This window comes from Rhineura floridana, chromosome 15, assembly GCF_030035675.1.
Source record: "Rhineura floridana isolate rRhiFlo1 chromosome 15, rRhiFlo1.hap2, whole genome shotgun sequence".
Taxonomy (NCBI): Eukaryota; Metazoa; Chordata; class Lepidosauria; order Squamata; family Rhineuridae; genus Rhineura; species Rhineura floridana.
The window spans coordinates 24,618,755-24,640,281 of NC_084494.1; the positions used below are offsets into that span (position 1 = coordinate 24,618,755).

Consider the following 21,527-nt stretch of genomic DNA (forward strand, 5'->3'; position numbering starts at 1 on the left):
ATTTCTCCATCTCCTCTCCCCTGTAATTTAGTATCCTAGCAGGTGATTCTGTTAGTTTCTGGAGAAGGGGGAAAAAAACAATGGGAGAAAGATAGAGAAGCATTTACTCCACTGTAGCCAAAGCTGGTAAAAGGCACTCCTAGCCACTGAGGCCACCTGGGCCTCTAGCAACAAAGATGAATCCAGGAGCACCCCCAGACTACGAACCATTGTTTTAAGACTGATCACTACTCTTTGCCTTCCAATAATCTGCCCCAGGTAACAGGCACAAGAGACATTGCTATAAGCGACGAGCTTCAGCCCATGGCTTTTAAGAAAGGGCAAATCTGCCTTTGATGGGATGACAGTGTTAAGGCACAGCCTAAAAGTGTTCCAATCAATTTCTTATCTTACCAAAGTGTCTGGCAGGCTCTCATTCGGGAAGCAGGAATACTGGCAGATCCAACATGTTTTCCAGGCAACCCAAGGAAGGGCCAAAACAGTCACAACAAAGACAAAAAAGAAGAGTGGGGCAAAAGTCACCAATATAGTTTTGCCATCTGGAAATAAAAAGAGGCTATAGTTACTGAGAGCGGAAAACCACAATGAGGGGTTCTATACTAAAAAGTATCTGGAAATTGGTACAAGTGCCACTGTATGTTGCGTTTACACAGCTTTGTAGTGTTCTAAGAGTAATGTGAAACTGCATATTGGGGGTGGTGCATCTTATTCAGCCTAAGGACTCTTGTGGTCAACCTTCCAGGGGTGAGAGGCAAGCAGTGGGTTGGGCTAGAGACAAAAGAGGGCAGAGTGATAGATGTGACTTAACTTTTGCACAATAGGCTACATTCTAGCCATGGAAGAGTCAGATGCTTCTACACGCACATCTCTCCATCCACCATCCAGGCAAGCAAGAAGCATCATCGCATTCAAGGACAGATTCCAGCCAGGCAAAATCACTCAAAGAAGGTACAGAGCAGGGCTAGTGAGGGGTGTGCCCAAGGACAGCCAGGGGAGCCTTCAGACCTCTCTAATTCACAGGGTCAAAGTCTCCCAGCCATGCAGTGTATGTGTGCCTGGATGACATAAGAACATATGACCAAGGTGCTATATGCTATACATCCAGACTTGTTTTAAATCATGTTTCTCCTTCAAATACTTCTGGGAACTGCAGTTCAGAGCTAAGTTTCAACCCCTCAGCAGTGTTTTTCAAACTTTCTGCCTTCAGAAGAATTTTCCTGCATCAATTTGTCTACCAAGGAACTCCTGTTCATTGCAGAGAATTCTGCGGGTGTTCTGTAAGGGATCTTTAGCTCAGTGGTTTGTATGCAGAAATTCACACGTGTGACCTCTGGCATCTCCAGTTAAAAGGATCAGGTAGCTTGTTGTTATTGTTATGTGCCTTCAAGTCAATTACAACTTATGGCAACCCCATGAACCAGTAACCTCCAATAGCATCTGTCATGAACCACCCTGTTCAGATCTTGGATCAGGTAGCAGGCAATGGGAAAATCCTCTGCTTGGAGACCTGCTGCCAGTCAGGGTAGACAGTACTGGGCTAAATAAACAATTTGACCTGGTATAAGGCAGCTACCTGTGGTGCGCACACTGCACGGTAAGATCCCAGGGGACAGTTTTCATGTAATTTATAGTTGGATGTTTGTGTTAGCTGTGAAAATGCACAACACATTTTAATTTGAGAGTTAGAATGGCCAGATGCAGAAGAGGACTAGGCTCCTGCACCTTTAATAATTGTGTACAAATTCCCTCTTGAACACAACTATTAAAAGGTGCAGGACCCCTGGCCCCTTTTGCGCCTGGCCACCCTAGCTGCTAGTGTTAGGTGTGACATTCAGCCCAGGAGCTGAATGGGATAATTAGTTACCCATTAAAAGATTACACATGTTCATATTTTATTACATACTAGGGGCTTCCTCCCCTGTGTGCTTCGCATGCCAACCCCACCACCTAACTCCAGGATGAGAACCTGCCATCTAACTCCAGGATGAGAACCTGCCCTCCCAGCTGCCTATTCCCCCACAGCTCACCCAGGCCGCCCCCCTCACTACTGTCACCTCGCCTAGTCTTGGTTGCATGCTAATCTGCCTCCGTCCCCCTCCGGCTTGCTAGCACACATCTCTCCATTACCAGCCTGCAGCATCGCCACTACCATGAGCATTGAGAAGGCTGTTGTCAAGTGATTACAGCTTGAAAACAGCATAAGAAAAATATTATATGTATGGATATCTGACCTCCCCCTGCAGAGGAGAATCAACTCTGGAAAGGGAAGTATCTATGTTGTTCTTACCTTCGGCCCTCACACACTGCACCTGGCTGAAGTTGCTGCTCCGGTTTATGGCCTCAACATAGGATTGGGCTTTAACACAGTATTCAGCACCACCTTCCATGGTGTCCAGATGTACAGTAGTGCCGCTGTCTTTCAACACTTTGTGGTATATCTAGTTTCACAGAAGCCAGGATGAAAACAATTTCCAAGCATTAGAGCAGACATGAGGAATCTGTGACCTCAGGACATTATTGGACTATAATTCCTATTATACCTGGCAATTGGCTGATGTTAGTTGGAGTCCAACATGATATAAAAGGCCACATATCCTCCACCCCTGTATTTGATTAACTGGTCAGGTCTTTGCTTATGCCAAGACCAGATCCTGCTTCGTCACCCTCTCTGACACTCAAATATTAATGAATACCATTGCTAAACAAGAAAAACAACAACAGTATGTTGACACAGCCAAAAACGTAAGACAAAAATCCACCAATTCTAGAGCCAAAACAAAAACTGTTCACAAATTGGAAAATCCAAAAGGAGTTCAGAATGCAGATTTGGCTTTTTGCATTTCTGGCATTTTCATCTTTTCCTTTTAGGGTTTATCATTAAGAGACACTTTAATGAAAAGGTAATTTAGGAAAATATAAATAGGAATGTTTGCAAGCAAATTCAAGTTAGAAGATCTCTCTCCAACCCATTTATTTCTAAGCAAAGGAAGGAAGTTTTATTGCAGTACAATAAAGTAATTGAAATAAAGAGATTAAGGCTGCAAGCCAATACATGTCTACTCAGAAGTAAGCTCCATTGGTTCAATGGGACTTCCTCTCAGGTAAGTATATATTGGGTTCCAGTCTCAGTCATGTTCCATGCTATAGGGAAGGCTCAACAGTTTTGAAAGTTACCAGCTAAATTATTTTCGGATCTCTGTAGAAAAGCCAAGCAGCTGACTGCCAAATTAGATGTTACCTTACTAGTTAGCAATGTACTACTAGGTTAGTGAGCGAAGCAGTTTTAATTAGGACAGCAGCTTGTGGGGAAGGGAAGGTTTAACCTAATGGAAGCTTTTTTCTAAGGCTAACTGAAGCAGGGGATGGGTGATCTTCATTGGGATCCTGATTGGGGAGGGAATAGTTAAAGCTATGCTCTGGTCCCATTGAAAATGGGGGGGGCACACCTAGCATTAATTTTAACAACAACACATAGTTGATAAGTAACCACAGTTCGAGAAGCCCAGAGATTCAAGAGCTGGTTTACATGGATCTACACCATACATTTAAAGCACATCCAATGCACATTTAAAGCACATGACTTTCCCCAAATAATTCTGGGAACTGTGGTTTTCCCTTCTCAGAGCTACAAATACCCAGCATCCTTTAACAAACTCCCTCTCTTTGGGAGAAGTTATGTGCTTTAAATGTGTGTTGGATATGCTATAAATGCAAGGTGTGGATCTGCCCTGAGCAGTGTGTTTCTCCATTTGCTCCCATGCCATGTCCTATTATAACATAAGAGGAGCCCTGCTGAATCAGATGGGCACTCCATCTAGTGTAGCCTGCTGCTTTGTACAGTGGCCAACCAGATGCCTCTGGGAAACCCACAGCAGGGCTAAAAGCAGCAGCCCTCTCCTTCTACTGCTGCCCAGCACTGGTGCCCAACACTGGTATTCAATGTCCATACTTCCTCTTAACCACGGAAGTTCCATATACTCAACATGGCCAATAGGCAGTCCGGTATTCTCAGACCAGATACAAGACCAAAACTTACCTTGTGCTCTTGGCCCTTCCTCCAGTAAAATATCCAGAATTCAAAGGCACGCCCTAGGTGTTCCAGCTCCACTAGTAAATGATATCCATCAGCTGTGACGGTTACCATGGGTGGAATGAGAGATGCTGTGAAAGTAACAGAATCATACCATCATCTGACCATTTAAATTACTATGAATTTGTCATGAACTTTACTGTTTGCTGAATTTGTTTGTTTTTGCCTTATTTATATGGTAGTGTGTTCATTGACATACTTATACTGACAGAAATGATTGTTAATTTTAATGCTATTATTGTTGTTGTTGTTGTGAGTCTCTATGTCGTTGGAAAAGTGGAATACAAATATTAAATCAAATATATAAATTTCACTCCCCGGCCCAGGAATGAAAGGATTCATATCTTGCATAACAGTCTAAAGCAGGGATCCTCACCCTTTTTGGGCCAGGGGACTCATTTGGAAATCTAAGAAACTGTCATGGTCACCACAAGGTAACACATTTCATAGAAGCAAAACACAAAGTTCAGACCTCCCACCCCCCTAAAACAAAAACATCAGCCAAAACATCTACACCCCCCCAAAAAAAACAAACACAGGTAAAAGAAGACACACTTCCTCCCCAAAATAGGTAAAATACCCCCCACCAAACAAAAGAAAAACAAGCTAACAGCAAAAAAGCAAGCATAGTTGTGTGGCCCAGAGGCATTCTGGAGAATGAGTAGTGAGAGTTTCTGGATGCAGAAACTCATAGATTTACATTCAGTGATGATGTACTGAATGTGTGAGGTGCTGTCATGCGACTGCACATATCTCTGGGCACCATCTTGTATTTGACCTCTGTTTCTCCCAGTCCGTTCTTGTTTTTCTAGCAGAAGCTCCTCAGGGCTAAGGTGGAAATTGGATTCCACCACCAGAGCCAGGTATTTAGCAATCTTGCATAGACTTGAAATGTTTCATGGGCTGCTGAGATATCAGTTTTGTCTGCAGGCACCATCTGCAGTAATAGAACCAGCAATAGGTGCAGATGAGGGAAGGACAAACTAGTCCTGTCTAAATTCGAAGGGAGGCTGTACCATCCAAAATAACTGCAGGTATGTGCCATTATGAGTTGTCTACAGAATGGAAGTTGAGGTAGGTACAGCTTCTTACTCTGAAAACATCAGACAAGCTGCATATCTTGAACTTTCCTCCTCACTACCACTGTTAAAAGTACAAAAGCCCTGCCTTCCTTTCCTATCTAGGAGACACACAACTATGGTGCCTAGAAAACAGAGTTGAAAGCTGCAGCAGCAACTGACAAGTTTTGGGATATACTTTGTTTGGAGGTCACATTCTCTGAACTAAAATCCATTTTCCCTATTCCTAAATGTGTATTAGAGAGCCAGTGTGGTGTAGTGGTTAAGGTGTTGGACTACAACCTGGGAAACCAGGGTTCGAATCCCCACACAGCCATGAAGCTCACTGGGTGACCTTGGACCAGTCACTGCATCTCAGCCTCAGAGGAAGGCAATGGTAAACCCCCTCTGAATGCCGCTTACCATAAAAACCCTATTCATAGGGTCGCCCATAAGTCGTAATTGAAGGCAGTCCAAATGTGTATTACATAGAGATATCAGAGAATTCTGATGAAAACAGATACGGGGCGGAAATTGCCAATGTTCGCCTATGCATCCCATGTTTAGAAGGGCAATCAATCCAGCAAATACCATCAGCAGTCGCTGTTGTTACTGCTTTCAGTCTGCAAATGATACATAACTGATGACCTCCCCATCCCTTTGCATTGCATTTCCTTTGCATTGAAATGAAAGAATTGGAATAATGTAAGAACAACATATCTTGCATAATTTACATCAGAGGTTCCTAAACTGTGGTCTGTGGACCACCAGTGGACCATGAGCTTCTTTCGGGTGGTCTGCAGCATGTCCACATTCAATACTCATATTGATTTTTAATTGTATTTTAGTGCTTCTTATATTTTATTGTATTTAATTTGAATTCTATGGAATGCAAATTATAATACAATATAAGGAATAAAAGAAGCAATAAAAATACAATTAAAATTATACAGCACCTAGCATATCACATTATAATTGCTACAATAGGCAGAAAAATCATTAAATGGTCCTCTAAGACTCAGCAATTTTCAAGGAGTCTGTGGGGGGGAATTTGGGAACCACTGATTTACATAATATACTAAATTACTGTATGTAATAACGTACGTTGTGTAATTTCACCACAGCAGACAGAGAGATTAATAACATTTTTTGGTGGAAAGCAAACTACAGCAGAATGGAAACAGTGCTGCATGTGCCAAATATAGGGCAGAATTGAAAATGATGGCTCCTTACATCCCTAAGTGTAGGTTAGGTATTCAGTGGGTGGGGGAAACATACATTATTCTTGCTCTAAACCTCTCTCTAATATTATGACTTCACATTTGTGATAGGCTGAGCCATGGCATTAAAAACAGATTTTTGGCCTAAGCCAGGTGCAGTTCTCCCAACTGTTAAGGCACAGGAGGAGGCCTGATCCATTTGATCCAGCCCTACCATTAAACAATGGTGAGGCAGTCCACCATTATGTAGGCCACAGCTTGTGGTGTGGTGACCTCCAGTGTGGTGTAGTGGTTAGAGTTGTTGGACTGGGATTTGGGAGACCAGGGTTCAAATCCCCGCTCAGCCATGAACACACAGTTTTATTACTGCAGCCAGGACCAGCTCCAAGTCTGAGGGGAGCCCTCAGCAAAATGCTGCTAGTGGCCCACTTCAGTCAAGAGCTTACCTGGCAACAGTGACAGGCAGACCTGAGCTGCCATTCAAATTTCACAAAGTGCCCTGGAGTAATACTATGCTGGGTACTCCAGGGCATTGTGGTGAATTTAAAATGGCAACTCATAGCTGCCTTCCACAGGGGAGGGCAGGGCAGGAGTCAGCTTCATTGGGTCTCAAATAGGATGTCAGAGTCCTGACAGCTGCCCAAGGGTGCCAGGTGCTGACGCCCAGGACTGTCTTCAATGGGAAGTAGGCCCCAGAATGGGATCGTTAGCACCTACCATTATCCTAAAGATTTCAGAGCGAGATTTCCATCACAGATGGGAATTCAGACACACTTACTTGTGACGCGATTGAAGAAACCATTGAGAGTGGCCCAATGTGAGGCCTGTGACCCCAGAGCTGCCCTAACACGTAGATTGTATGGCACAGTGGCAGAAATGTCTTCGGTGATGTCACACTGAGTAACGCTAATTCCTGTACACTCTCCAATGGGAATCCAGCTGTCGTTGGCATAGTCTCTCTCATATTCTCTGAGGGAAAGGGGTGGGGGAAAACAAATTTAGGGGAAGAGGACAACACAGTTTCCTTTGCTGAAAGTATTGATCTTTGAAGGCTTTGTTTTAGAAAACCAAGAGCCAGTTCACAATCAACCTAGGAACATAGGAAGTATCTTATACAACAGAATTAGACAACTGTCCTATCTGGCTCTGTAATGTTGATACAGATTGGCAGTGGCTCTCCAGAGTTTGGTTTCAGGCAGGAGTCTTTCCCAGCTCTATGTGAAAATGCTAGAGACTGAACCTGGGACCTTTGGCATGCAAAGCATGTGCTCCATTCAGTTACAGAAGGCTGAAGGCAAAAGAAATTACTCACTGTATACTCTAGCATGACCTCACCCCCACGCTAAAGCATATATTTGGCGCAATTTCTACACAGTGTTTGTTTGCAACACTCATCCATGTATGTTACAACACAACTAAGCTCACAAGGACAGACATGCCCGGCAGGGCATACCATTCCCTCCCACCACATGGACTAGTTTGTTGCAATGCCACTTAACAGCTAGGCCTAGGTTACACACACGCATCAGACTGTCATGATAGAGTTCTATGGTGATAGATCCCTCCAGACTGGAGGTGGAAAATTGCATTTTGAATGCTACCCTACATGCAAAACACCCTGCAAGTAGAAACCTAGACTGACAGAAAGTCAGCTAGGCTAGAACCTCTCTCCCTGATGTGCTACTTCCTTACTTGCAGGGTTTTTCTTTTAAGAACAACAACATGTATTTTATTTTCAATGAAAAACAGGAACAATAACAGGTGGTCATCCTGAGCACCAAGAGATCCAAAAACAGTAACAAACATATATGAAGTACAGCTTTCCAATAGCATAGTCATTTTAATCATAAATACAGAGACCAAATTGAAAACATGCACTGACATGAGGGAACATTCCCAAGCATTATTGGTCTGGAGTCACAGAGTCAACTTGTATACCTCAACCATCTTATTCTGCTGCATGTGTAGGCCAGGCTTACCCTGTGTTCCAATTTGTGTGGGGATTTTAAAGGAGCTCAGCCTAAGGAGCAAGATAGTCCCTCTCTGATAGTCAAGAGCTTGCATTGGCTGGGGTCATATAAGAGCATAAAAAGAGCCCTGCTCAAAGACCTATCTAGCCCAACATCCTGTTATCAAAAATGGCTAAACATATGCCTATAGGAAGCTCACAATCACAATAGCCTTCTGCCACTGTTGTTCCCCCGGAGGCATATTGCCATCATGACTAGCAGCCAAATTTGCTTTTTACAGCCATCCCCAGATCTTGTGGAAGCAAATTCCATAGTTTAGTACTGAGTGGTGTGAAGAAGTTCATCCTTTTGTCTGCCTTGAATCTCCCATCCTTCAGCTTCATTAGATGACCCCCAGGTTCTAGTACTATGAAACTGACCCATTCATTTCTTCATACCATGCATAATTTTATATATCTCTATCATGTCGCCCAATTACTTGTCTTTTTAAAAAACAGGTAGGTAGGTAGGTAGATATGGATAAGGTAATCCACTCTTGATTTGTTTGCAGTTAGCCAACATTCAAGTTGGGAGAGAAATGTCAAGAAAAGTTACCCTTGAAACTCGACTGAATATTTTACAGCTTCCCCTGGTACAATCACTGGGCTCCATACCAGAAAGTGCTTCATATTGGTGGACAGAATCGTGATGTTCCGAGGAGATGGCAGTAACACACCTTTGTGTAGAAGTCACACAGCAACATAGAAAGAGAGAAAATCAGAAATTACTTTTAGTCCTGTGAGTTATTATGGAGGACCTGAAATTGTTGTTACCACTCAGTTGCTCTGTCAACAGGACATAGACTGATGTGCACAGGAAGGCATGGAACACTCTTCCTTGGAGATATTTTAACAAAATATCAAATGAACACCTGTCAAGGATGCTCTGGGTGTCAGATGTCCTAGGAAAATTAGGCTAGCTGCTGTCCCGTCCAGAGCCGAAAGAATGAGGCTGGAGTGTGTGTGCAAGTAAATCTCGTTTTATTAGAGTAACGGATACATCAAAAGCATTGCGCTTCATAGGAAACCTTACGCTAACTCACTAAAGTCCCTAACTATACTCTAGACATGCTCTGCAGCGTGTGAAGGAAGTTGACTCAACGACCCCCCCCCCGGGAGCGGCAGGCTTATATAGGAAATGTTTTTGAACGTAATCTCTGACTCCTTCACAATTCCTGTCTTTGCCCTGTCCGTTTCTCGCGACGACGGGAACGAGGAGACAGGGGACGCGCATCCAACAGCTCATCTGAAGGCACCTGCTCCCGAGCAACAGGCTCGAGGTCAGTGGGCGGTGCCACACTGGAATCCTCCTGGGAACTGCTTGGAAAAGGAGGAGCTGGCACTAACTCTGAAGCTTCCCCCCACAAGTCTTCTGCATCAACTGGGGGCGGTGCGCTCAGCTCCTCGGAAAGGGCATTACTCGTGGGAACTGGCTGGAGAGCAGGCTGCCCCCCTCCCGCACGACCCTGCTCAGACACAACAATCCCCAACTCTGCTTCTTCTGGCTGCGGAGGTGCCTCAAACTCATGCCTCCCCCCTTCCTGTCCCTTCTGAGTTGGCTGCAGCGCAACAGCTGCCCGTGTAGAAATGACACTCATGTTTCAAAGATCAATTCCTGCATATAAAAAACAAACGGGTGGAAAATTTATTGGACAACTGGACAGCCATGTATTGATCAAGATCAGAGCAGGGGGCATAGCTGGGGGTGGGCGGGTGGAGAGCTGTGGCCTTCCATGATCCTCAGCTTTCATGTTAAAAAAATCTGTAGTCCTTTTTAATTATGGAGATATAAGAACATAATTCAGTTAGTATCCTATTGCACTGACAGCATAGCCTGAAGAGTTTAGAAACTTTTTGCTTTCTTCTTTGCTTAACTACAGTTTGTCATGATGGGACTACAGAGCCTCTCAATCATCTCTGCTAACAGACCTTCTTCATCAGGCTCTTCCTCCCTCGATTGTCGTCTATCAGCTGCCATTCATCCCATCAGGTTGCAGGAGAGGAAGAGACGGAACTGCAGATCCTCTCATCAGCACAAATGAGACCAGCAATGTTTGGCTCCTCCTCTTTAAATCTGTCCATTCCAGCTGATTGCAACAATATAACTATGAACTAGGGCCTGAACTAGTTTCTGAGCTTGCTTTTTTCCTCCCCTTCTCCTCCCTTCTTTTGTGTCATTTCCCTTAGATTATGAGCCTAAATGCAGGGACTGTTTTATCCTTTATATTTGTAAGCTGCTGTGAGAACCTTTTTTTGACTGAAGGGTGAAATAACAATACTAATACTATGATGACAACTAATAATAATTATAATTATTAAACCACTTAAAGACCATTTTTGCATATAAACAGTATATAAATCAATTATTATGGCGGACAAACTATGGTTAACATTAACTATGATTAGTTTCAAACAAATAGATTTGAAACTACAGTGATTAAAGCTGGTTTATTTAATCAGAAGAAGGGCTGTGGCTCAGTGGTAGAGCACATGTTTTGCATGCAAAAGATTAATCCCCAGCTTCTCCAGCTAAAGCTGGGAAAGACTCTAGTCTGAAACCCAAGAGAGCTTCAGCCATTCAGTGTTGTAGACAGTACTGAGCTAGATGGACCAATGGTTTTACTTCAGCAAAAGGCAGCTCCCTACGATCCTAACCACAGTTAAGCTTAACCACCATGTTCATGTCCTGACAACATGGAAATTGATTATTTGAAAGGAGAAGATTCTAAACTCCTCCTCCCAGCCCTGCTGGAAGAGCGGGAAAGAGCAGTCTGTCATTTCGGCTAAAACTATAAAAGAACATGAGGGGGGAAAATGTTTCACAAGGTGTAGGGTGGAAAGAAGGAGTCACCAATCTTGTGCGTCACTTGTTTGAAGATTGAGTTGCCTAAGGGCTTTTCCGTGCAATCCATTATTTTTTTTTACTCAATAAATGTGTATGTGTTCCTTGTGCGTGGGTCACATATTTTCCCTCAAAGCTGTGCTCTTATGGAGACACCACATTTTTTTTAATACTCAAGAGGATATAGTAAGGAAGGTCAGGCCAGGGAGTACATGCCATCAGATTCCAGGAAGAACCATCAATGGTCTGAGGGGAACTGCTGGGGCAGCACCATCATCACCATTGCTTGGAGCTACTGAAGAACTATGTGACCTGAGGGAAGACAGGAATGACAAAGCCCAGGCCAGGGCACACCTGCCATCAGCTCTCATGTTGGCCTGAGAGGACTACGTTACTCACTCTACTGCATTTTATATCATTGTTAGTGTTTTAAAATTGAAAACTGCCTTGGGTGCCTTGACAGAAAGACATAAATACGATACAAGTTTTATACACATTTAAGACTGCAATCTTACACACTTGTAGCACTCAGGGCTAGGGATATTAGAGAATGTCTAACAAACTGGTGCTCTCCAGATTGGACTCCAACTCCCATAGGGATGGAAAGATCTGTCAATTTCAGTTCTCTCAGTTTCTCATTTTTCCAATCTTAAATTCAGTTCTCCAGATTTCTGCAGCAATTTGTGAACAATCTTCATGGGTTTTTCAACATTTTAGTGCAAAAAACCACATTTTTGCCAATTGTTTTGACTAACGTACACAACTTTGCAAGCACTTTCTCCTGTAATGCATTTTTGTATGTTAGTTTCACTAATATAATGGTTTTTATACGCATTTCTCCATAATATATGCATTTTTGTAAACATTGGTTGGAGAACTGCACTACAAAATTTAGATAAGTACAAATTTTGAAGGTTGGCTGTGTTTTGGTTCTCATATTGTTTCAGAAAGTACAAATTTGATAGATATAGCTATAAAGGCAAACCAAACTGAATTTCTCACCCATCCCTACCCAGGAGGTGTAATTCACAGAGCTTGGAAAAGTTACTTTTTAAAACTATAACTCCCATCAGTCCCAGCCAGAATGGCCACTGAGTTGTAGTGCAAAAAAGTAACTTTTCCAAGCTCTGGTAATTCATCTAATGGTGTCACAGGGCCCCTTCAGAGTGGCATTTTATTGTAGGTGTATCCTGCATCATACTCTTGACACAAGGGATTCCTCCAGATGTAATTTGTTTTGTGCATTGATTATGATTTTTGCTAATTAGGGCAGACATGCGTCATCCTACTTTTAATACTGTTTGCCCCGCAAAGGTTTTGGGGATAGTCACACTGCTTCATTTTCAGTCAATGCATATCCTGTAACTTCCTGCTGAAACCCTGTAACCGTTTATAGCACAAATGTTCTGGTTTATTCCCCCATGGCCACCTCACTTCTGTGTCACTATAGCCCCTCTCAACAGCAATAATGTGGTACCTTGAGGAAGCATTACAGAACAACAAATAAAGCAGAATAAATGCACCACTTATGAACTATTATTCTGTCAAGAACATGCTGCAGAATATACCCGCAATAAAACACCAGTCTGGAGGGGCCCAATAATGCCGCATTAGTGGTGGGTTTGTTCTGCTTTAGTTTGTTAACGCATTGTTTCCCCAACGCTACCACATTATTGCTCTCTGTAGGGGCTGTAGCACAAGAAAAAAAATGGAAATGGACTGCCTTCAAGTCGATCCCGACTTATGGCGACCCTATGAATAGGGATTTCATGGTAAGAGGTATTCAAAGGGGTTTTTCCATTGCCTCCCTCTGAGGCTAGTCCTCCCCAGCTGGCTAGGGCCTGCTCAGCTTGCCACAGCTGCACAAGCCAGCCCCTTCCTTGTCCGCAACTGCCAGTTGGGGGGCACCTGGGCTCCTTGGGACTATGCAGCTTGCCCATGGCTGCACAGGTGGCAGGGCACGTAACCCCTAAGCCACTCACTGTGGCTGGCCCTTGACCCCCAAGAGACACGAGTAAACCAGAACATTTGTGGTATAAAAAGTTATGGGATTTAAGCAGGAAGTTATGGGATGTGCATTGATTAGAAATGAAGCATTGTGCCACCCCAAAACTTTTGCAATATTGAAAGTGAGATTGCGCATGAGTGCTCCAATAGCATCAGGACCACAAATCACCATGAATGTGCAGTAATAATGATGTCTGTAGTAGGGGCTCATGGTCACCTCATGGATATTTCTTGTGGCTCAACTAGTGACAAGCCCCCTTTTCCCTCACCTTCAGCATTTTGCAATCTGTACGTTTTTTAAATTATACTTTTCAAAGATAGTCGCTGATGGCTGTTCCCTTCCCCTTTTTGCAAACTCAGTGTCCAGGGCCAGCCCAATATGTTTTGCTGCCTGAGACTGAGCGGCAAATGGTGCCCCCTGCTCCCCAAGTCGAGATACACCATGCCCAAGACCATGCACACCATATTTTAAAAGCACAAAAAAAGCACATGGCTTCTCCCAAAGAATCATGGGAAATGTAGTTTACCCCTCACAGGGCTACAATTTCCAACACCCATAACAAACTACAGTTTCCAGAATTCTTTGAGGGAAGTCATGTGCTTGAAATGTATGGTGTGGATGTGACCAGGGAGAAGAAGGCAGATCAGGATCTACTGGTAGATTGCTGGACCATTTGCAATAGATCGGCAAGTGATATTTGGCTCTTTTGTTGCAGTCCTATCGCAAACTGAATACGGTGCTGTTGTTTCACCTGGGTTGGAGGTGTGGCTTGTGTGACATAATTATTTTGTTTTACATATTGTTGTGAACTACCCTGGGATCTACAGGCGAAGGGCGATTATTATTATTATTATTATTATTATTAGTGGCAGTATAGAGCCCTCCCTTGCCCTGTTCCCTGTCTGCTCCTTCACAACTCTTTCTTTTACAAGAGCATTTCTCTCTACCAATTCGTGTGCCGTACCAGCATCCCTCTGCTATCTCCACTATTTAACTTTTAATACACACACGCTTTGTGCCCTGAAGCACATATGCACTTGATATCTGCAGAGCTTTAGAGAAGATGAGGAGCTAGGTTTGATCAGTCAAAAGACGGGAGTCCCCCCCGCAGTTCAGCGGATTATAAAGGCACACGTTTGTCCAACTAGACCCTGCAATCTAGCGTCTTCTGAGACACCACTCTCTCCCTCCACAACGGCAGGAAAGGTCATCACTATTTATCTCAACAGTTGGCTCAAGATGAGGTTCCTGGAGGAGGTAGAGTTGGGTTTGACAGAAAGCCCCCTCCCCATCTTGCCGGTGCCAGTAGAGGTAAAGTTACATCGTGCCCAGAATCTATTAGCCACGGACTCGACTTGTCGTGATCCCGATACGGACGCTAGGGGGAAAGGTTCATTTGTCCCACTCATAGCCAACATACAAGCTAAAGCAAATGGTTGTGTCTGCGTTTCCAAAGAAGCTGACACAATTTGCCCAGACTGACAATTATCGATCATATCTTGGAACATAATGGGATGGGATAGTAAATCTCTGGATGTGGACCTGGGCTCATTCCTTCAAAAATTCAAGATCGTGTGTCTCCAAGAAACCTGGGTGACCCAAGATAAACTTCCATCTCTGTATGGCTTTTGAGCCTTTTCTGACCCAGCAGTAAAATATAACTCTAAAGGATGTGGTAGCAGTGGTCTTAGCGGTGGTCTTATCTCTGTGGATCTGCCGGTGGAGTTTCAAATATTGAACAACTGCCCACAATATGTTCAGACCCTGAAGATAATGGGGAAGCCCATAGGATCTCTCATCTGTATAAATGTTTATTTTCCCCCAGCCATAGCTAGGTATGTGGGTTACAGATGTATCTGGGACCAATTGTCAGATATACTGCTGCAGTTGGAGCTCCAGTTCCCTAATGCTAGATTGATTCTCTGTGGAGACTTCAGTGCTAGGATGGGGGGTATTGGGTTTACATCAGGGGTCTCTTCAAATCAGGGGCCTAGTTTTCAACCCCCTCTGATTAACAGGACATTTCAGGATCAAATGTCTAATAAGCAGGGCGGAGATTGGTGGAGCTACTGCAGCTGCACCATCTGGAATCTTTACATGGCTCTGGTGTTGATGAGACCAATGGTGCTTTCACCTATTTGACTAACAGGGGTGCCAGTACAATTAACTATGTGTTTGTGTCTAATACTATATTCCCAGAGGTGTTAAGGTTTGGTGTGGTTAACAGGGTGGAAAGTGACCATTACCCCCTTGTGTCGTTTCTGAGGTTTTTGCAACCTATGCCCGCTCTTCCCCTGTTAAACTTCGTGGGAATTCAAGTTGCAGAATGGAGTCTACAGTGGTCCATTGTCTTGCACTCCTCAGTATCGCATCTTCTGGCCAGTAACACCCTTCAATCCCTTAGACAAGAAATCCTAGAATCAGAGGCAGGTGTCCTGATGTTATATCAATCTATTTTGTCCCACCTTAGGCCTATGTTCTCAGAAAAAAAACATTTTATGGCCTCTTGGCTCTTGGGTAATAGATGGTTTGACTATGAATGTAAACAAGCCCGGAGACTGATGATGAACTATGCTCAGCAGGCAATCAGAAATCCCGCAAACTTTTCTCATGACCTTTTAGTGTCTTTGAGATCCTCATATAAGTCACTGATAAAACAAAAAAAGGAAATATATGCTAGATCTCAATGGCAACAACTAGGACAAGCGGTGATGGAAAGAAAGGAGAGCCAGTTCTGGGACTTGGTGGCCAAGGGGATGCGTGCACACAGACCATTAATAACTGGTCAGATTCCTGCAAATGTCTGGCATGCCCATTTTAGTAAACTTTATATGTCCCCATCAGTAGATACCAAGGCTTGCCCCTCCCTAGAAGAGCTAACCATGCTCCAATGGCCCCCTGTAACGGCCATGCAAATTAAACCGCTTATAACTACCCTTAGATCGGGCAAAGCACCGGGTGAGGACATGTTACCCTCGGAGGTATTAAAAAACTTCCCGGATTGGTGGGCTCCTATTTTGGCCAAGCTGTTTACTCAAATTAACAGCTCTGGCATTTTGCCGGAGGGCTGGAACCAGAGTATTGTTTTTCCAATCCATAAAAAAGGGGAGAGGCAGGATCCTAATAACTACCCGCCAATCAGTCTCCTTGATATAGGCACAAAACTCTACAGCAAATATCTCCTGCTTAAGATTGAAGACTGGGAAGCCGATAATCAAATCATTTTTCCTGAACAAGCCGGCTTCAGAAAAGGGCAAAGTACCATTGACCATTGTCTAACACTCTATAGCTAGACAGAGTGTGCTTGGCCCCATGAAACATCTTTATGTAGCGTTTGTTGATTTGGCAGCTGCTTTTGATTCTATAGATAGGCCTATGTTGTGGGCCAAGCTGGCCAAAACTAATATCGATAGGCGGCTCTTGTTTCTCATAAGAACATTGTACTCTGATACTAGCGCAAGAGTAAGGGTAGGAATCTCTGGCTCATTAACAGACCCTATTGTAGTTAATAAGGGGGTAAAGCAGGGGTGCCTTTTAGCCCCTTTTCTTTTTAACCTATATCTAAATGATATAGTTACAGAATTATCGGGCCCAGACTTTCCCCCCCTTCTCTCGGAAGACGGAAAGTATCAATGCTCCTTTACGCAGATGACATTATTTTATTATCCATCACCCGCAAAAGGAGACTACTTTTGAGCCTTGATGTCTACTGCGCAAAGGAAAAGCTGGTGATCAACTACTCGAAAACCAAGGTGATGGTGTTCAGCAAAAGGCACCTTAACCTCAAGTGGTCAATTGGTGGGCACCAAGTAGAGCAATGCAGAGTTTTAAAGTATTTGGGCATACACTTTGCGGACAATCTTTCTTGCAAAAAGCATATCGATTTCTCCAAGGTTGCCGCACTAAGATCATGTCGAGCCATACTCAAATTCTATCATACTGCTGGTGGCATTCTTATTATCCCTGCTTTTAAAATTTTCCAAAGTAAAAGTTCTTGAACAGATTCTGTACGGAGCAGTGGTTTGGGGCTGGGAGGAATCCTATCTGTCCACCCTAGAGGTTATTCAAAATAGCTTCTTGAAAAAAAATTGTTACTCCCCGCTGGTACCCCAGCTGTGCTACTTTGTGCAGAGTCAGGTTTACCCCTAATTAGAGCCCGAGTTCATTGCGGCCTGATTAAATATTGAAGATCTACAAAGGACGCACCGGCCAAGATATTAATGAAATCTTGTTTTGAAGTGGCTGCTGTGGATAAGTTTTGCTCTTCCAGACTAAATAGTTTCTATCATTTATATCATATCCCTCCACAGAAACAGCTAAATTCCTCCAACAGAATAAGGCTCCGAGAGGCAATTTTTGGGCACTGTGCCTGGATAGACAGACTGGCAATTAATAATTCCAAATTTTCCATATGGTATGGAGTCTTTAAGCACAACCATTCTAGAATGAGATATTTGGCTCAGCCCTTATCGATAAATCTTAGGCAGGCATTTACGGCGTTAAGATCCAAACAATGCCAACCGCGGTGCTGGATGGCCATTACAATTGGGTTCCACGGTGCCAGTGACTGTGCATCTGTGGTGCTGAGGTAGTCGAAGACCTGGCCCATTATTTATTGGCGTGCCCTCTGTATCTACATTCCCGAGCTAAATATTTGACTGGTCTGTTGCCCTGGTCGTGTTTGGCCCTGGAACATCATGTAATTTCCCTTCTTTTGTCTGATAAGGATCCCTCGGTCACTTATAGGGTTGCCCTTTTCGCCCTTGCGGCGCAAAAGCTTCGGGCGAAATATATTGCAGAGCAAATGACTAAGTGTCCGGGAGATACGCTTTAATAAAGTTGTGTTTCACAGCCCGCTGATTGGTAAGCAGTGAACTAGGGTTTTTTTTATATTTGTAACCGAGGCTTCTCGGTACGTCCGTATTTCATAAATATTTTATGTATTCTATTTTGTATTTTAAAATTGAGCTGTGTTGTGGTGTGTGACATGCAATGGCCTATGGCTAGGCAATAAAGTCTTACTACTACACTTGATAGGCAAACAGTTTCTTAATCAGTGTTCAGCCTCCAATAGCCTTCATTCTTAGTTTCTTCCCCCCCCCCTTCCCATTGGTTTGCCTCTCCCATGGAGTATTCCCTTTCTTCTTTTTTTAAAGTGTATGTTGTTATGAAAAAAGGAAGCTTCCTTATACCCTGAAAGTTACTACTGATCCATCTAGCTCAGTATTACAGGCACCAGTTCTCAGAGCTGCCCTAACACATTCTGCTGCCTGAGGTGAAGAACAAGACAGCACCTTACCCTGCCCCCCCTTGCATTCCACATACAGAAGCCAACCAGACTGGCAATTGACGCACTGGTAATGAGATAGTGTCACCTACCACACCCGACAAAGCAGGTTAGTTTAGCAGGACCACATTCGCACCATACTTTTGTTCCACTATTATTCCACTTTAAACAGTCACGGCTTCTCCAAAAAAATCCTGGGAAGTGTAGTTTGTGAAGGGAGTTGTTAGGAGAGAAATTCCTATTCCCCTCACAGAGCTTCAGTTACCGGAGTTCCCTGGGAAGAGGGACTAACTGTTAAACCACTCTAGGAATTGTAGCTCTGTGAGGGGACCAGGAGTCTCCTAACAACTCTTAGTGCCCTTAACAAACTACACTTCCCAGGATTATTTAAGGGAAGCCATGGCCGTTTAAAGTGGAGTAATAGTGGAATAAATGTATGATGTGAATGGCCTTTCACTTTTCCTCCATCCCTCAGCATTTGCTGGCCACCTCACGCTGTCTAAGAGTCGAGCTGGCCCTGAACTCTTCCAGGCTTTCAAATAAGAGTTTTTCTCAACCCTCCTTGGATGTGTCGAAGACTGAATCTGAGATCTTTTGCATGCAAAGTAGGTGGTGTCCCTCTGAGCTACTTGCCTCTTCTTTAGGAAGCTGTGTGCTGAAGTGCATGCTTTCTTTCATGACTGTGTTCCTTACACTCAAAACTATTATGCTATTTGTTTTAGTATATCCCAAAACTATCCATCCCCCCACTGCATTGTATGGGGGCAGGATATCACACAGCACAGCCATGGATCTCTCTGCTGCTACTTTTGCATTAAGAGTAAGACCTGTGTTTTTTCTTTCCCATCTGTAAGCAGCCTTCTGTGGGTATGTCATTTTGATTGATCCTTTATAAATGTCATACTTCCCAATGTTTCATGGAGGAAAATGGAGACATTTGCGTGTGACACCGCTCTGCATTTAATTTCCTTCTGAGCACACTCTTCTACATTGTCCCCATCACCACCACCATGTATTTATAAGCTTGTCAATTCAGGATACACTGCATGCAACTGATGAAGTACACTGTGGTCCATGAAAGCTTATGCCACAATATCAATCAACCTTTCTATATTATGGTCAATGAGCAACATAGAAAGCATTCAGAAATCCGTCAAGAATTAGTTGTAGCCTTCCTATAACTTTCCTTTTGGAGTTTGTGATTTTAACAAAATTTCTGTAATATTTCCACAAATACCTACATCTTATTTTATTCTATGATATGCTAACTTACCCTATTTTATTTTATGTATTTGTTTTATGCTGTTTCTGAATGCTTTCTGTGTTGCTCATTGACTGTAATAAAGAAAGATTGACTGATTATGCTGCAGTAAATCTGTTAATTCTTTAAGGAGCTTGTTATTTGCTAGAAGAGACTAACAGGGCTACCTTTTTGGAAATTCTCACACCAAGTATCACTTGGTCTGATTTTTCCCTACCCCCCCCAACAAATTGCATCGTGAGGAAAGCTTCTCTTTACCTGCTATATGATATATTAATTTACCCTGCAATAACCTGTCCTGCAATGATTTAAAAACAAGGGTGACTACCCTGTTGCTTAAAAATGCAAGAGGAAAACAAGCATCCTATAATGCAAAGAGATTCCTAAACTGTGGTTCATGGGCCATCAGCGGTCCACAAGCTTCATTTAGGTTATCCGCGACATGTCCACATTAAACATTTATACTGATTTTTAATTGTGTTCTTATTGCTTCTTTTATTTCTTATACTGTATTTTATTGTATTACAATTTCAACTGTATGGAATGGAAATTGTAATACCGTAATATATAAGAAATAAAAGAAGCAATAAAAATACAGTTAAAAATCATACAGCATCTAGCACAACACACTACAATCTGTATAACAGGCAGAAAAATAATTTAGTGGTCCACCAAGACCATCACCAATTTTCAAGTGGTCCATGTGAAAAAAACTTGGGGGACCACTGCTATAATGTGTTATTAACAGTTTAAAATTAACCTCACCAGCTGTGGCAGGTGAATGGACAGGCTAAATGCTATTGGAGCTTTAATATATGTGCATAGGCATTTACTGGCATATGGACCACTAAGACAGAAATTGAAGTTCTGGAGATGTAAGAGAAAGGGGCAACAAAACCAATTTAAAGTGCCTGGATAATTGTAACACAGCACCAAAAAGATTGTAGAGTCAGCATCAGTCAGACCTCTTTGGGGAGTGTACAAAGTTGGGGCAACAACACACAAAAAATCCCTCTCCCTTACATATGTAATAGCTTTCACCAACTAATATTACTTGGAGAAAGGCCACATTTAAAGGTCTTAGGGAGATGCAGAAGATCTCAAAATTTCATTTCTAGGCAAATTTCTACCAGCTCCATGTCTCATCATTCTGAACTGGGATCACGCAGCTATAACCACATACCTGAGACAAGAAGTGGCATCAAAGGAAAGAGGATAAAGAACCGGAAGCAAATGGCCATTTCACTGCAAATTAGGAAGCTTGCCCAGATATAGCCAGCCCTGGCATTTTCTTTCCTGGGCCAAGAACCCCTCCATGCTCTGAGCCGAGCAGCAACTTGAATATTCAGTACAGAATTGCCATCGCTGTTGCCGCAGTGGTTGTAAACTGTTCCAGTAGTAGTCATATGAGTACTGCTGCTGCTGGATCTTACCTCCACATTCAACTGCATTGCTCAGGAGGGTGTGGCCACAGGTAATTTAGGTTTAGTAACAGGTTCAGTTAATTTCATTTGGGTATTTTCCTACACTGTGAGTTGTGCAATTGACCTGGAGAGAAGAAAATGCAGGAGATGGTGGCTTTCTGCAATGGTGCAATTGACAAATTGGAGAAAAGCTCAGTTGCAGCAACTGAATATTCTTCCAAATCCTGACGTGCAAGTTATTGTCTAAAGACTTTGGAAAATCCCAGCAACTGATTTTTTTTTTTTTAACCATTCAGGGAAAACTAGGCCACGTCTCCATATAAAAGGGC

The 21,527-nt window shown here is 43.1% G+C and overlaps 1 protein-coding gene across 1 annotated transcript in view; it reads right to left on the reverse strand.

Moving 5' to 3' along the window:
- Positions 1–21,241, reverse strand: part of IL20RB (interleukin 20 receptor subunit beta) — a 23,607-nt gene extending 2,366 nt beyond the window's left edge. The window contains exons 1-7 of the mRNA XM_061597572.1: positions 20,958–21,241; positions 8,933–9,053; positions 7,147–7,337; positions 4,037–4,161; positions 2,288–2,438; positions 394–539; positions 1–58 (exon numbers count right to left, since the gene is read on the reverse strand). The exon at positions 1–58 is cut by the window's left edge and continues 2,366 nt beyond it. Of these exons, the coding sequence (XP_061453556.1) occupies positions 1–58; positions 394–539; positions 2,288–2,438; positions 4,037–4,161; positions 7,147–7,337; positions 8,933–9,053; positions 20,958–21,225 (1,060 nt within the window). The 5' untranslated portion in view covers positions 21,226–21,241. The remainder of the gene's footprint in view (positions 59–393; positions 540–2,287; positions 2,439–4,036; positions 4,162–7,146; positions 7,338–8,932; positions 9,054–20,957) is intronic.
- Positions 21,242–21,527: the final 286 nt, after the last annotated feature.